The sequence below is a fragment of the Bactrocera neohumeralis genome, chromosome 2 (genome assembly GCF_024586455.1).
Source record: "Bactrocera neohumeralis isolate Rockhampton chromosome 2, APGP_CSIRO_Bneo_wtdbg2-racon-allhic-juicebox.fasta_v2, whole genome shotgun sequence".
NCBI lineage: Eukaryota > Metazoa > Arthropoda > Insecta > Diptera > Tephritidae > Bactrocera > Bactrocera neohumeralis.
Window position 1 is genome coordinate 89,583,329 of NC_065919.1, and position 17,601 is coordinate 89,600,929.

The following is a 17,601-nucleotide window of genomic DNA, read 5'->3' on the forward strand; positions in this document are numbered from 1 at the left end:
GTATACCGAACTACTTAATTAATCTAGTTCCAGGCTTTTCTTCCAAAAAGGAGCCAGAAAAAAAACTGTGAACAGACCCTAATTGTTTGGAGACAGAAAATTATTCGTGCTCAGATAGAACTAACGAGCCTTGTTCAGGAAGTGCAACATCAGAAAGTGCGGATAATTCCTGCCCCGATGAGTGTAACGAGTCTTGGTTCATGTGATTCAGCATCAAAATAATCACGTCAGCGTTATTTAGGAGAGATCGGAGACCGATGTTGAATTAATTCTTTTTCGAATTAGTGAATAAATTTTGTAATCCAACGTAAAAGGGAAGATAGAACAGTAAGAGTATCGAGCCGAATCGAACTTCATAACGATATAACATCGTTTAACTTTAGTGTAGGTAATTCTAGGTGATTACCTGAAAACTTCAAAAACTAACTAAGTAAGATATACTTTACAAGATTGTGTGCAGTCCGCGATATGTGTGTTAAAAACAATTTTTTAGCTATCTGCGGTCAAAGGCAATTTCAAGGGTAATTTCATAGCTAATGTAATCAAGAACCTAGTAACTTGATTGAAAGAGTTTTTTCATTTCATTGACAACTTTTAAAAAAGATTTCATTTGCGGGAATTTATCTTTCGACACCAAATAAGAATATATCATTACATATTATATATTTAAGGAACCATATAAACATCTATGTTCAATGAAGTGTTCAATGAAGTAAAAAATAAGGAAATAGAGAAACCAGCTAAGACTTATTTAAGGTTTTTATAAATTTTTCCTGGTTCTACTCTTTGGCTGTAGAAATCAACTTCTTAAAGGTTTCATACTTTCGAGTTACGACAACTAATAGATTATACATGTTTATAAACGAGGAACGCACCGTGCCCTTAGGTCTATTGTGCCCTCTCCTAAATCACAAAAACTCTCCTAGCCTAAGCAAATCGATAAAGTCCAATATACTGCTGGGTGCTAGCGAAGCGATGTTATCTCTATTTGGAGACATGGATCCAAGGCCTTTCAACCTGAGTCTGCAGACTGCCATTCAGTCTATTAGCAGGTGTTCAGGGTCCCTACCGCAGAACCGGCAATTTACGTCAGAAGCAAAGCCCATATTGTATACGTGCTTTTTCAGCTTGCAGTAGCCAGTGCAGAAAAAGACAAGTAGTCTGTATTTGTTCCTAGGGAGGTTAATTACATATTTAAACCTGCTGAGGTTGTAACCACCCATTAGCAATTCGGCATGTCGCATGCCTTGCCTCCGATTTCTTCTTTGCGGAGCAGCTCCTTTATAGAATGGGGGGCGATGTTCATGGAAGCTGCGGAGTGGGCCAGCTCATCAACCAGTTCATTCCCTTTTATACCTTTGCGACCGGGCACTCAAATGAGTTGCTTTGGTTTCATTCCGCTAGGCTGTTCAGCACTAGGTACACTCCTGCACCTGTAGCGATTTGATCTCATTTGCAGAGGTTGCTTTAAGTGCCGCTTGACTATCGCTAAGTATGGTTATACGTTCGTTGCGATAGTTGCGTTGGAGGTTTACCTCTATGCATCGACTTATAGCAAAGACTTTTGCCTGAAAAATGCTCAGAAAACTTCCCACAGATATGGAACGAGATTACTTTACCTTCGCCAGATCCTTCTACTGTCATTTGTGGCAGTGTGTGCTTGGCTACCAGATTACTAAGTGAAGTAGTGTGAGCTTAAGCATGATTTCTAGTGCTGCCGTCCATCAAGTGCGGGTTGCAGCTTCGATAGTTGGATCCCTACCGAAGTCTGCGAAGCTTTTGAGGCCCAAGCTATTGCTTCGTAAGTGATTGTCGGTCCCACAATCATGGTGTATAGTATAACCATCTGACGATCCTTGGCTTGCAGCACCAGGATTACATAGTACGTATTTTTACAGCCTGTCTATGTCAAGAACCTCTCGAAATGTATGAATGTTCCCCGAAGGAAAAAGGGCAAAGTCAAGACGCGATCTTTTTGCCAAAGAATTATAAAATCCTTCGCCTCCGTTCAATATATGTAGAAACGATGATGCAACGGAATGGATGTTTTAGAACAAATTTCAATATTATGAGAAATGAAGATTATCGGGCAGGTTTGTCTTCCCAAAGAGCTCAAACTCCTTTCTACCAGAGCTATTTGCAATTAAAGAGCAGACTTTAAACTTATTTTAAATAATCCACTATTTTCATTTACGCAGAGTAAAATGGCCGGGAGACCTTTCAGCAAAGAGTAATTATTTCGAAATTAGCAAAAGTGCTACACCATGCAACAATAACAACAATAACAAGCACAGTGTAAACAAACGTGTTGACTTTCTGTGATGAGCTGCTGCGAACACTCAGACTTCACACTAGACTTGCTTTGCTAAGCATAAAAGTGTACAAACATTAAGCAATTGAGATATGAGTTTAAGCCGCTTCTAAGACCACATTTGCCCCAGCAACAGGCATCAACAGATTAACTGCATAGAAACACTTCCGGACGGGACGAAAGAAGATTAGCAAAATACGTTTCTATGGAGTCAAACGGCAAACTGAAATTTGTTTAAGTATTCTTAGTATTTTCATACATAAATAAAATTATGCTTGTTGGAGAACCTAACAAGCGAAATAATATTTTACAAATAACGGAATTCAAGTAACTGTTCAGTAGTAAGCGAGGCACAAAATTGTAAATTGAGCGAGCTGAACTCAAAAGAAACTTAATATGATTCTTTCGCTGTTCTTATTTGAATGAAAGAGCGATAAAAAGCCAGACTTTTAGGTCATTTTGCAAACGTCACTGTTCTGCTGAATGCTGGAAAAGCATAAATTTAGATTGCAACAATGTTGAACATTTTCTCTTTCCACATATTAACGTTCTGGGTACAAGACAGTAATGCCTGCTTTTTTACATTGTATTGCTGCCAGCTGAACTTAGTTTTATGCAATGCGAGAAAATCTGTTGGTAAGTTCAGTAAAAATTAATTCGCCGGAACAATTGGGCTACTTCACTTCTTTAACAAATAAGCTAAAATATTCGAACTAGAAGATTATAGGCTATAGCTGGCTCTGGGATTTACATTTTTCGTCAGATGAAATTTTACTAAACCAAAACCTGCTAACGAATGAGCGGCTGGTCAGTTGTCTCCGAGCACCTTGAGAGTTAGGACGATGTGTTTCTGGAAGTGGTGCAAGCCGAAACTCAGTAAATCTGCGACAGAGACGTTTGATACCAGGCTTTTTTGGAGGGCCGGGAAGAGCTCGCTGATGAATACCGTGCTGGGAGACCTGCGACTTCGACAAACACCGACAATGTGACTTGTGTCCGCAAAATTTTGAACTCAGACCGTCGACTAATTATTAGTTTAATTGCTCAGATGTTAAATTTATCAAAGTCTGTGGTTCATGATATTGTGAGGGAGCACTTGAACATGCGCAAGGTGTGCGCAAAGATGGTCCCAAAAGTGCTCACTGACGAGCAGAAATTATGGCGAGTGGAAGTGTACCAAGAAAATTTGAAAATGTGTGAAAGTGACCCCAATGAATCTATTTTGAATAAGGTAATCACAGGTGACAAGTCATGGAGCTTTGAGTATGATCCCGAGATAAAGAGGCACTCTTCCTCGTAGAGCAGCATGCACCTCGGCTCTCAAGGCTATTCGGGAAAATCACGCTGGCAGCTCTACATTGACGCAGAAGGAGCCTGTTTTGAAAGTTTTTTAAGAATTGTAGCGATTGGTTCAATAAATTTTTTTTTAAATCGTCTCAGTCCTATTACTTTCCGGACAAACCCTGTATGTCTCATCAAAATAATCTTTAGTGTATAGTATACGCTTGTCTTTCTGAAGTACTTAAAGTGTTTCGGCGATTTTTACGGGAACTGAAATTATTCAACAAAGAAGTTCCATTAAATTTTGTGTGCTGACTGATATTTCTGGTACCAAATGTTAAGAACGTTAGTAATGGCCTTCGGTGATAATTTTCTGTCGCGAGCAAGTATTTTTGATTGGTACAAGGTATTCAAAGAAGGTCGAGATTGCGTTGACGACTAACCATGGCCAGAACGACCATCGACACCAACTGATGATGAAGATGTCAATAAAATAAAGGAATTCGTGCTTGAGAATCTTCGATAAAGAGTCATACAAGTAGATCTAATTGGCATCGTTGGAGTATCGGAAGGATGAGTTAGAACCATTTTGAAAGATCATGTAGGCCTAAAAAAAAGGCATGATTGGTTCCAAAATCGCTAAATTTTCCAAAAACAGCGTCGCTGTTGTGTAAAGTCAGTGAAACAATGCTTTTCGGCTACCAGGACGTCATGAAACGTAGTATTACTGGCGATGAGTCTAGGATCTATGCTTACAACTAAAAACCACCTCAAACCAGGTCAAAAATCAAGGATATTTTGATAGTTTTCTTCGATAATCGAGGTATTTTCAAACAATATCGTGCCGCAACCACCACCTGATTTAGCTTCGTGTTACTTCTGGCTTTTTAAACGACCGCTGCGTGGAAAACATTTTGAGTCAATTGAAGAAATTAAACGTGAATCGCCACGCGCGTTGAAGGCTATTCCGAAAATTGACTTTAACAACTTTTTCGAGGATTCAAAACGACATTGACACAAATGTACTGGGGCCAAGGGATATTACATTTAGAGGGGCGACACAGATTTGAAGAATAAATTAGGAATTTCAAAATTATGAAAAAAGTCTTACTAATTTTTGCTCATAGCAGTACATGGCCTTTAAACTCTATATTCTTTTTTTACTATTTTTTATAGAGGAGAAATTTTTTCGAACTTCAAAATATTCGAACTTTTTAAAACTTGTTGATTTATTTATTTTGGAGATAAAAATTTTATAGTAAAAGATCGAAGAGTCATTTTAAATTTGTTGGAAAACGAAATAAGTAAGAAAGCTAGTCCTAAATGGGGCTTACTGTATTTTGAGCTCCAATCTTCTTCCATCAATGCACTGTTTAATAAAAGAATATCGCTTAAGCAGCATTCCTTTGACGTTGCCATTTACACTTTATGTCTTTCAGATATCAAATGAACTTCCGAATATGTATTCTCTACCACTCACCCATTTTTACTCACTTTCGAACACTCGAATTCTCTTCATAAGACATATGTACATCCTTTGACTGCGTGAAGCCTGTACCTTCTAGACACTTTTGCTGAATTTTAAAGAACGTGATTTGCCGAAGCATGATTCTGTTAAACTTTACAGAAATGCATTTCAGTACTCATTTCCGAAATATTTAAAAAGAATGCGTTTCAGCCTTCTTGCTTCCCTTGGCGGTGCCCGGGTGGTCAGTATTAGAGAGAAGAAGCAATTCATACAAAGCATTAAAAACACACAAGTTCTTTTTGTTTTTCTTTTATTCTCTATGGCCTCCCGTCAGCCGTGTTAGCGTCTATGCAAACTCAATCGCTTCTAGTCGAATGCAAGTCGAACTTAACCATCCAAACAAATGCGGTAACATTAATAATTTGCCAACATTATGGAGTAATTTAAAAGACCGGCCGTTTGTGGCTCGACATGTACGTGTGCACGTCGGCTTTGTTTATGTCGCTGTTGCACATTGCCGCATTTAACTCAAAGCAATGCCTTTTTGTGCTGAGACACAGTTGAAAGCCCGGGCAGTTCACGCGGTCGCATGACCGGCAATATGTGCAAATGCTCGCTTTATGCCTTCTTATTTGCATATGCACACAAGCGTCTCCTACACCCATACACAGCTACAGCTTTCACACACATATACAGACAGCGTGCGACACCGTTATGCGCCCGTATATCACAGTATGCAGCGCTAGTTCATTAATTATAACAAATAGCTCCCCACAGTAGTGCCGCCAGGCAAGTTTAAATTGGTGTAAAAATATTAACGTGTGCTCGTGCGCATGCGTGTGTGTGTGTGCGTGTAAAAAACAAACGAGTTAGCTGTTGTTTCGTTCATGCAATTTATAATTTTCAGTGAGTCGATGCGACACATAAGTACATCAATTAAGTGCTGGAAAGTAGCTTTTTCTTCTAACTATCTGTCTACGGCTGCTGGCATTTATATGTATATAGGGAAGGCAACAGTGCATATGCGTGTCGCTGATGCAGAATACTTTTGACATGACTCGCAAAAAATGTGAAAGTCCGAAATTAGTAGATCTAAATAATAAAATCTCTCAGAATTCTCGATACACAAAAAAAAGCAAAAACTACCTAAACTTAAAAAATATTGCCTTAATAGAAATAGGTGGTCACATAACGCTAAATATAATCTGCGGATTGTTTTTAGTCTATAAATTTATTTGCTTCTGCATTCAAGATCTTTCACTCCTTAGCCAAAAGCACCACTCATAACTATTTTCGCAATATGTAGATGTAAACCGAACAAGCTTCAATGCTTAATACTCAACCCCTCAACTCATTTTGATGACAAATTCAAAACGCGCAACAGCTCACCGCAGACATTCGCCTTTGATTTGCAGAAAATCAAAACTTTAACTGGCGAAAGCACCATTCAACAGGAACTCTTCTCTAATACGAAATAGTTTTGTGTCAAACTAATCGCAATGAAATGTGCGGAAAATTAGAGTACGAAACTTTTTAAGAAGCTCAGAGGTGAAGGAAATTCGTTAGGCCAAAGTGAGCGCACTAGTGAGTGATAGCAAGCTAAACGGGAAGCAAGGAAGGAAGCAATGTGAACTTTCGAAACTGCAGCAAACGACCGGAATGTTTGGTTAAGCAAAATTTACACATTTAAAAAAAAATTAAGAAAATTTCCGTAAAGCTATTATTATTCTAATATGTATTACTGGCAAATAAATATCCAAATAATTAAAATAACAGTTTTAATAATAATTTGAATGATCAAGATATACATTTCAAGTAGACGGAGTACTTACTCGAACTAATCCGGTAGAAATTTTCCTAGGATTCTTTTTAGAAAAATATAATTTATTTGTTTATACTTTGCATTAGTTAGGAGCTTACTAGTTTCATTTTACTTAGGCTACAATGTTGATAATCTTATATTAAAATGTTAGAAATCCGCAAATATCATAACTGTTTCTGAAATTTCCACTATTATTGCAAATAACTCCTTCACCTCTAATATCTAGCTCCTCTGAGTTGTTCTTATCCGTCAGCTTCAACATTTCCTGCAAATAACAACTCTAAAATAAGACAAAGTCAAATCTCTAAACTTATTATCTTATTCTTAAACAAGTAAGGAAGGGCTAAGTTCGATTGCAAGAATCAAAGTCAGGGAAATAATTTATAGTATAAAACATCAACCAGAGGATCGAAATCCAAGCAATTTTATATATAACTATACTGACAGACACAAAAGGTTTATTAGAAAAACGAAAATCGTTATATGTATTATCTATTTTTCTCTATACCACATACTATTAACATGCCACGTACTAAAAACCAATCATCTAGAGTAAAGTCAGCCGAATCTTCGAAAATTCTGATATTACTTATATAGGGGCAAAGTCAAGTTTTCGCCCAATTTTATTAATTTTAGGCACAAGGACACGCTCTCTCATTTTCATTGAGATAACTCACATATTGGCCAATACATGCGGCACAAAATCACATGGAAATTCGAAAATCTTTATATTAGGTGTATTCGGGCCAATGGAAGTATTGGTCCGATTCCACCAATTTTTGACATACAAACACACCATAATCACAGAAGGATTGTTATTTAATTTCAATTATATATCTCACACATTGACCCATACATTCGAACAAAAACCAATTATAGTTAACGGGGTCCAAATATCCGGTACCTACGGGCTTGAACGGTTTTTGTTGGAATCAACAATTTTTGGTCATAAGTTGGCATATTTATTTATTGATTTACCGTTATATGGGGCATGAATGGAGTTAACATTCGATTTCACCTTTTTTCACACTGTCGATAGGAGTTCTTATAATAATTGCACTAGACGAGTTTGACTGTTGCAGCTTAAGTGATTTAAGAGATATATACACTAAACTTACTGAAAGGTGGGTCCACACCCAATTTTAAAAATTTGCTTCTGCGATTCCCTGTGCCAAATTAGAGTTTTACTATATCTTAATTAAGTTGCTTATTTTGTACTAAGGAATCCGCTTACCAAGTCTCTTCAAGATATATAACTTTTTACTCAAGTTACAGCTTGCACGTATGGACTTAAAGAACATGTTGCAAAAGTATTAAGTGTTACGTTGTTTGTCCGAGGTAAGCTCTTAAACTACTGAAGAGATTTTAGAAAAATTTAGCACACTCTTCGCAGTTTGTACCAAGTTAAAAGATAGGATACTATTATCTCAATTATGTTTAAAGACAAACCAATTCATGTGGTTAAAAATTCATTAATTTTCCATTGACGAATCTGAAAATATATTTCCGACCGATCCTATCTGCTGGATACGTTTTCTCTCAGCGGAAAAGTTCGCCGCAATTCGTCCACTCTTTTTCTTGTTTCTCGCAAAACCAAACTCTTTCCAAAGGGCAATCAGTCAAACAAATCGCCTAAGCACTCTTTGGCGATGGCTATTCGAGCGCACGAAAAGTACACATCAATCTATAATTTTACTCCCAACCGCATGCATGTGTGTGTGTGTGTGCTCTCCTGTTTTGTCAGAGTTGACCAACTGCAATGAAGTACAATTTATTTAGTACATTTTTCAACGCAATTGCAACAACATCAACCATTCAATGCATATATGAGGAGCAGGCTGCTGCTCCTGCCGGCATTCGGCATCCTGCTAGGCAAATTCTGCTCACCACCCACAACTCCTCGCTGCGCCGTACACAATAAATTTGATTTATGAAGCAACATCGCATAACGGGGAAAAATTAAATAAAAAATGAAAAATAAAAAGCAACAACAAAACAGTTCAACTTGCACCAATCTGTTGTCTGTCCAGTCCTTTTGTGCTTCAAGGCCCGGCTCTTTGTTGCCTGCACGTTTTTTAGTTATTCATAGCCGCCGCAGCGCAATGATGTCGATGGCGTGGGCGGCCGCGCCCACATGCACGCTCACCGGGGCAACGACGGGCACATACAAACGCACACCTGCACACATGCGGCATGCCTCTGTTGCGGCAGCAATAATTTTTAATCACATCAATGATGGTTGCCACAAGTCTGTTGCATGCAACATCGTTATGATGTAACAATAACGAACACCAGCACAGTAATGCATGCAAACACAACACCCGAGGCAACACGAAGGCACCGGCAAGGCATCAAACCGGGTGTAAAAAAGGAAAATTAAAGCAATTTGTAAGCGTCATAAATCATTCAGCAGCGCTAACATAAAGCCAACGCAAGACACACAATATTTATTTGCCACTAAATTCACTTTCCCACAAGCAAACACATATGCGCATGTTCGCATCTGTGTGTGTGTGTGTGCGTAAATGTGAAGCATAGCAAATTGAAAATTACAGCCGCAGCAAAGAATTGCTCAATTATTTATGAGAAATCATCATACAGTTACCTTAGAATATTCCTCAATGGGACATTAAGGACTCCAGGCATGCGAAAGCATATTTTGCAGTTTATACTAATTAATAAGTATATTGTTGACCATACTTTTCAATTAAATAAATACATTACAGTTATTATAAAGTGAAACTTTTTATCTATCGTCCCAAATTTGGTTCGTCTATTTGTCGCGCATCAGTCAGTTGTTAAAGAGCGCTGGGCAAATACCGACTACGTGATCCCTCTTTTCAACAGGGAAAGCAGGTTCAAGGTAAAAAGACGAAAAGATGGTTGGCGTAAAGATAGCCACGCGCAACACTCTAAATATCTATACGGATGGCTCGAAAATGAACGATGGCCAAGCAGCTATCAAAGCAGTAACCTCATGTCGCATATCGGCCAGAAGTGTCTAGGGAAGCAGGGCAGCAGTAGAAATTATTGCCAGAAGTAAGCAACTTCACTTCAACTTAATTTTACTTTGTATTTCCAAAACTTCAAGCCATTATTTAATTCGTTTTCTGAGATTTTTTTTCGTTTGGTACTCTGAAAAATAGATTCCTAGACACCTCTAAGAATGCCTATAAGTTTCATCATTCATAATTTTTTTTTTTCATTGAGTTATAAAATTCATAGGAAATTAAAAATTTTCCCAAAAATAATCAAACTTTAACTGTTAATATCTTTTAAACGCTTGGGTTTACGAAAAAATCATAATAGACCTTTTTTGTAGAGCATTCAATTTCCTACAAAATCTAAGAAACAAGATATTTTTTTAAGTAGTTGGAAGCGAGATATAAATTTTTCTATCTGATAATAAGAAAACATAGAAAACTGTATGTAGGAGGACCTTCCCGTTACAATTAAAAACTCATGTTTGGAGAGACTTTCTTATAGGTGTCTAGGAACCTATTTTTCCGAGTACAAAATGAAAAAAAAAAATTCCTTTTTTTTTTTGAATCACTCTAGTGTGCATGCATATGCGTGTGGGCGAAAAAACCCAGTGCTTATCGCTAAAAGTACACACTTCATAATAGAACCCACAATTTACCCTCGAAGCATTCTATATACTAAGCTACCGCTAGTCGGAAAAGGCCGCTTCTGTATAAAAAAAGGCAATTCAGTATTACGAAAATCGCAGAGTTGACTTAAAACAAACGATTAATAATCTTTTATAACTGGCTGAAAACTTGAAGGACACATCGATTGTCAACAGTCAACAGCTTAATAAACGCCCGGACCCATAGAAATAATTATAAAGAATTCGCAATTTCTTTATATTTTCTATGAGGATTCAACTCCTCACTATGATGTAAACTTTTATAATTATAATTTAAATTGTATTTAATACTAGCTGACCCTGATCCGTCGTTGAACCCCCCTCCGTTGTTCTTTTTTTTTCATGTAACGCAGCTTGATAAACAACAATTTTGGTTTCTGTGCCCGTGTACAGAAAAGATGGTTTTCCAACTCGTGAGCACGCCGCGTATATCTGACCCTGTGAAAAACATAGCATTTCCAAATTTATGCCACACACTATGCGACTATCCTTGTGTCCTGTTGATTGTCATCTCAAATGCAATTTTCACTGGAAACGGAATACGTTTGAACTGACATGGAAAATCGTTACAACTGAAAGGAATTCGTAGAATCAAGCATTCTGCCTCCCTTGTATTCGATAGGTGCGTCACAATCAGTCAGGTTCCATTGCACAGTTTCGGCGCATGCAGATTGCGAAACATAACAACGATAGATCCAACTTTGAGAAGCAAATGATGCGGTGGCATACCAAGCCTCTCCAAAGAATTTAGAAATTCCACTGGATAATTCACGGCGTCGTCTTCATTGCCAAGACGATCGATTCATTTGTATGAGCGCAAGTCTCCCGGAATTTGACTTTGAATCTTCCAGTTTAAGTCAACAACATCGGTATTTTTGGCAGCTAACATTGCGCGTGCACTTAAGGAATCGTAGTTACGATAATTTGACCAATGTCCGAACATTCGTGATGAGTTCATCTTTCGTGAATTGATAAACGGCAGATGGAATTGATATCAAACCTCCAGAAGTATCAACTGGAATTGACCCATTTCCATTTATTAGCGAATACGATGTAAAATGTCTTCGGCAATGTCATTTTTGTTCGTATCACATAATTGCCGCGGATTTTAAGGCTGACATGTCGAAATTATTATCGCAAAAGTGTGCGATCTTCATTTGCATTCGAAGTAGCTATTGCATCGTCCATCGTTTCATTCCAGTAATTATCATGTTCCAGCAATTGTAATTGTAATTTTAATTAGCTCTGCTCTTATACCTCTCTCAATTTTTTGCTACCGTTATGCCGGAGAAGAGCACAGCACTTCATTTTTGGCTATTGCTACAGCTATAGTTTTTTACTTAACAAAACTTCGAGCAGAGCAGAGCACATACTTTTACATTGTTCTGCTATGGCTCCCGTCAAAGTGAGAGCGGTAGCTATAGCATAGTAGCAATAATTCTAGAAATTTTGCTGCTACGGAGTAGTAAATGAAAATGGGTTCAACAAATGAGCAGTTTCTGGATGTGAAAGGTGCAGATGCAAATTTCAGAGCGCTATCTCAAACACTGACTAGCAGGAATAAGGGGATGTTAAACTTATTCCAGTGTGAGAGCGCCTCAAAATTAGCGTTTTTTATAACATTTTCCATTATGGCCAGATCGAACAAAATAACAATTTTTGGGCATTTTAACCCAATACCCAACATTTAGTACGAATATAAATTACTAAATAGTGGTTATTTATTATATGGAGCAACTATTTAAATCTTTTTAAAGAATATTATAACAACTGACTTTTGTCCTTTCAATACCCAATAATAGGATTTAAGGTTGTTAGCTCTCAATCATTAAAAGTTTTTAATAATTTTCAATTGAAAATAATACTATGATGTTTCAAATTACAAAACATCTCATCAAATACCTTTAAATTTCACAAATTTATTTAATTTTCATTGTTTTGCATTTTTGATAAGAGGTCTTGAACGATGCAACAAATCCCTCCGTATATATATTTTTTGGTAAGATTTCAATCTGGCCATCGCTCGTTTCCAATTGCTAAACGTCAAAACCTCCTGAACTCGATCAACTGTCAAAGTTTAGGTGGTTTTGACGTTTAGCAATTGCTCTCCCACTTCCAGTGAGAGAGGAGTTAAACATCTCTTTATCTCTGCTGACTAGTTTGCATATAAGCAGAGATAAAGAGATCCCCAACTCTCCTGTCACTGGAAATGTGAGAACCGCTCACCTACCGAACTTTGACAGTTGACTGGATTGGGTAGGTTTTGACGTTCTGCAATTGGAATGACTGGAACGGCCAGATTGAAATTATACCAAAAAAATATATGTGTACGGAATTTGCTGCCGCCGTTCAAGATCGCTAATAAAAATTTATACAATGAAAATCAAAGAAAATGCGAAATTTAAATATATTTCATGAAATGTTTTGCATAGTAGAATTATATTTCAATTACAAATGATTAAAAACATTTATTAATTGAGAACGAACAGGCTTAACTCACTTTATTAAACATTGAACGATCAAAAGTTGGTTGTTTTAATATACCATAAAATCATAAAAAAGGATTGTAGTTTCGCCATATATTAGAAGTCCAATATATAATATTTTGCAATCGTAATAAATGTTGGGCGTCTTAATTTAAATGCTCAAAAATTCTTATTTTGTTCGGTCTGGCCATAATGGAAAATGTTATAAAAACGCTTATTTTGAGGCGCTCTCACAGTGGAATAAGTTGGGCATCCCATTATCCCTGCATATAAGTATACAGACGGACGGATGGATAGACGAATATGGCCAAATCAACTCAGCTCGTCACCAGAGATAAAGAGATGTTTAACTCCTCTCTCACTGGAATTGAGAGAACAATTGCTAAACGTCAAAACCACCTAAACTTTGACAGTTGATCGAGTTCAGGAGGTTTTGACGTTTAGCAATTGGAAACGAGCGATGGCCAGATTGAAATCTTACCAAAAAAATATGTAAATGGAGGGATTTGTTGCATCGTTCAAGACCATTTTTTTATATTCTGTACCATAATACGAAGAGTGAAAAATTTGGATAACTTATCTACTGTTATTGATTTTCAAGTTAAATTGAAGGACGCGATTTTAAATTTCAAAGGCGAAATATCCGAAAATGTATTTATCAATGGTTTTGCTGGGTGCCCTACATAAACGCGAGACCCGCATTTTAATTATCTGATTATGGCTATCATATATGTAAACTCCAGTTACAATATTGAGAACGACCCGACAGCCTGTGAAGAGAAGTATTTCCAAATATGGAAAACCCCGACTATTGTATGCACCATTACAGCCGCTAACTTTTCTAATGCAAGTTTTGCCATTAAAAAGTATGTAGGCCAATAGGAGCATAAAATAAATTGCTCTCTCAGTTAAATTGAGTTACTGAACTTTATCTGAGCTGCATTTTTAAGTGAAACATAATTATGTTTTTTGTAAATGAGCACAGTTTATGATTTATATGCATGTGTGCACTTTTATTATGAGTACATATTTGCTAAAGAGCGCACAGTGGACGAAGTCAGCAATCTGGCGCGGATTAATGCAAATTAATAAATTTAAATTTTGTTAAATTTTTTGTGCATTGTGGGGATTTGCGTTCGTGTTGCTTCAACCTTAAAGTTAATCTTCGAGAAAATGTGCAATTTTTTGTGGTCGCCGTTATTTGATTCGGGTGCATTCGGGCTTGTGATTATTTTTTTTTACTAGTATTATCAATTATGAAGGTTAAATTTAAAAATTAACTTCAAATTTTTTCCAAGAAACGCAACCTGAATTTTGAATGCCATCAAAAAGTACCAACAAAGAAGGTTTCCGAAATTGAAAACTATATTTTAAATGAATTTATTGCTGAAGATAAATATTAAACCGATGAAATCAATCAGATAAAACAGCAATTGAGAAATTTTGTGAGCAAACTGGTAGAAAGGTGAATAACTGGTCATGCAATATTAGCAGTATTTGAAGTAAAGAAATAAAATATGTCATCTGGACGTCCATTTCAGTCATTTGAGGACTGAAGACGGACGAACAAGTATGAAAAGTTGGAGCAATTGTGGATGTAAGCCTTTGTGAACAGTTGATGGTGGCTTCTAGTATAAGTCTATACAATAGTGGGGGGCTTCGCAATTAGTACCGATGGTTGGTGCTTATACAGAATTGGCATAAAAAAATTAAAAAACTATCGATTGTGATACTGAAGTACCTTTCCTATAACTGTACGATGGTTTTCGATGCATCTGGCATAGTCATAAATTTTATGCGAAGATTTAGCGTAATTTTGCGCATCATGGCCTGTGAATATGCAGTGTATACGGAAGCTTTTCGCACTTACACATGAGAAACTGTAGACATCTTCGTTAGCACATTTCGGTGGTTCTTCTGTTTATAATATTTTATTCATGGAACGGATATAATAGAAAATCTAGGACTTCCAATTGGGATGATGTCAGAAGTGGCGCTAGAGGACCGCACAAAATAATTTCGTTACTTCCGCAAGCAACAACCTCGTTTTTCTAGATTGACTACAGTTGGAAGATCGTTTGCACTAAAAAAATTATTAAATTGAACGAAGAGGTGATGCTGTTTTTTTCAGCTAAAAATGGCTTTTAGTGCAACTGTCCCTCCGAAACTTCCGACTCCGAATGCGTCTTGAGCGCCGAGTGAAACATAACTACTGAAACACACACCAACGAAACTGCGAGAGGAACGAACTTTGCCTTCCCTTGCCGTGCATTTCTGGAACTTCAAGCTATTCTTTAAATAGTGTTTCTGAACCGAAGATATTGATTGTTCAATGTACTTATGTGCGTATGTATGAGTGCAAAACACTTCAATTCTTAACTTTATGCTTCACATAATTGTTCTAACACTAAATTCTTGAAATATTCTTTATGATAAGCTAGAACTAAGCGAAGATTATCGCTTCTGTATAAATTAATGGCGCGAAATACTTGAGTCAACAGTTGCCAAGCGAATGAGCACAAGTCCGCCTAACTTCTAAGCTGCGAAAATGGTTTCGATGCAAGTAACCGTCTGCACAATACTCCTTGCGTTGCTGTGCTCGCATGTCGGAGCACAGGTGGGCACCAGATCTTATTTCTACTTTAAAACCAAACTACAATTACCCTTCTTTTGCACAATTAGAATATCGACGAGGATTTGGCAATGATTAATAGCGATTTGGACGCAATCCTCGGGAAGAAAATCGGGCTCCCGTCTACACCGGATGAAATGGAATACAATGAGGAAATTGATAAAATACAGACCGCCAGGAATATGGGCGATGGTGGTAGTCAAACTGAGAAGCGAAACTCTCTCAGGGCAAAATTGGAAGCCAAAAAGCAATTTGATTATTACGAAAATCGCAGAAATGACTTAAAACAAACGACTAATAATCTTTTATCACTGGCTGAAAACTTGAAGGACACTTCGGTTGTCAACAGCTTAAAGAACGCCCTGACCCAGAGAAATGGTTATAAGGAATTCGCGATAGCGAATGCTTTGGAGCAATTGGTGGCGGACAAAAATAACACTGGGATGCCGAATAATATGATTGGTGGCCCTGTTCAGCCAAATGGTCCGAGTGGTGGCCCGAGTGATTTAAGTAATTTTCTTGACATTTTATCAAAATTCGTACGGGCTGGCGGCCATTTGTTTTCACCTACCGTGTATAACCAAATAAGTCCTTCTAATCCATCGATAAACTCGCAAGCCGACAATAACTTAAACCAACAACTAAAGGATTTGTTAAAAAAGTTAAACAAAAGGCTTGGTTCTTTAAACGATGATGATGACTGGTTGCAGTGGTTTGATTGGTAATACAAAAGGTTTTGGTAAAGACACGAGTAACGGTAGCTCACTTTTTGGACGACGATTGGACCTTCGTTAGTACGTATAAGCTTTCTCGGTTTATTTTCAACTATTCTATCAACTATAAATAGTACATATATTTATAATTTTTATCCACAATAAATTCATTTTTTCTGCAAGTTGACGTTTTTTGACATGGAAGCACAAATGCAGCGAAAGAATTTGGAGGTGCCTTTTAATGGAATAGTTAGTCGAAACGACGCTTTCTTCTTTATTAATTTTCCTTTCTTAGACTGACAGTTTATAGAGGCGAGGTAAATTTTACTAGATAATTCCGCTATCTCGCCAGCAAACCAATTTGCATTACAAGCGATGAGAATTAAGAGAAGATAGGAATAAAACCGAAAAGGCGCATGAGTGTCTGATTACAACTGGGAGTGGAAGCCTAGTCCAAACCTCAGAAGTATAAAAGGCGCGAAAGAGTTAGAAGATAAGAGATTTAAACTTTGTATACGCAATGAGCACATTCCTGCATAAGAGCTTAGAATCACCAGGTGTATGAACTGCCCTCGAAAAATGCTAAGAAAGAAAAATACGAAAACTGGGAATACGCCAAATGTAAGAAATCAGCCTTCGAAATCCTCTTTGTGGGCAGAATAGTATAGACCAACAACAAATACTCGTACCATTGAACAAATTTACATACATCATAGACCAAGCTTACACACGCGTACTTATAGCGCCATTCCTTTGAGCAAAACAATCTCAAGGCCTTTAAATGCAAAATTTGAATACTGAATTCTTTCTACGAATAAGCATCAGTGTGAGTAAGATTTAAGCACACACCGACCTTTACCCTTACCTTATCTTTTTCTTGTTCTAACTGCTCCCATCGCACTCCCTTGCGGTAACAATTGTTGCTTTTAATATATGCATGTATGTGATACAGTTTCGAAAATCGGAATTTTTCGGCGCAAAATGAGAGAAGCTGAAATAAAAGTAAAAGGGAAACTGTAAATTATGTAAATGTAAAATGTTAGTATTAACCTTACAAAGGAGTTACAGAAATATACTCAGTACCAAAAGAAAACATAAAAAAGCAAAAAGTCTCCTTTGAAGAGATTAAATTCAACTGTATTAGTGTTTCTGATTTTGAAGTAGGACAAAGCTTTAAGGTCTCAAATACAATCCACTGTGAAAACAAGTACCTAATCAAACTTTTTCTAAAACCCAAGA

At 37.1% G+C, this 17,601-nt stretch overlaps 1 protein-coding gene across 1 annotated transcript; it reads left to right on the top strand.

The window, feature by feature from the left end:
- The first annotated feature begins 15,565 nt into the window (after positions 1 to 15,565).
- Positions 15,566 to 16,374, top strand: LOC126751494 (uncharacterized). The gene is made up of 2 exons (XM_050461809.1): positions 15,566 to 15,634; positions 15,700 to 16,374. The coding sequence occupies exons 1-2, from the start codon at positions 15,566 to 15,568 to the stop codon at positions 16,372 to 16,374; spliced, it is 744 nt and encodes a 247-aa protein (XP_050317766.1).
- The last annotated feature ends 1,227 nt before the right edge of the window (positions 16,375 to 17,601 follow it).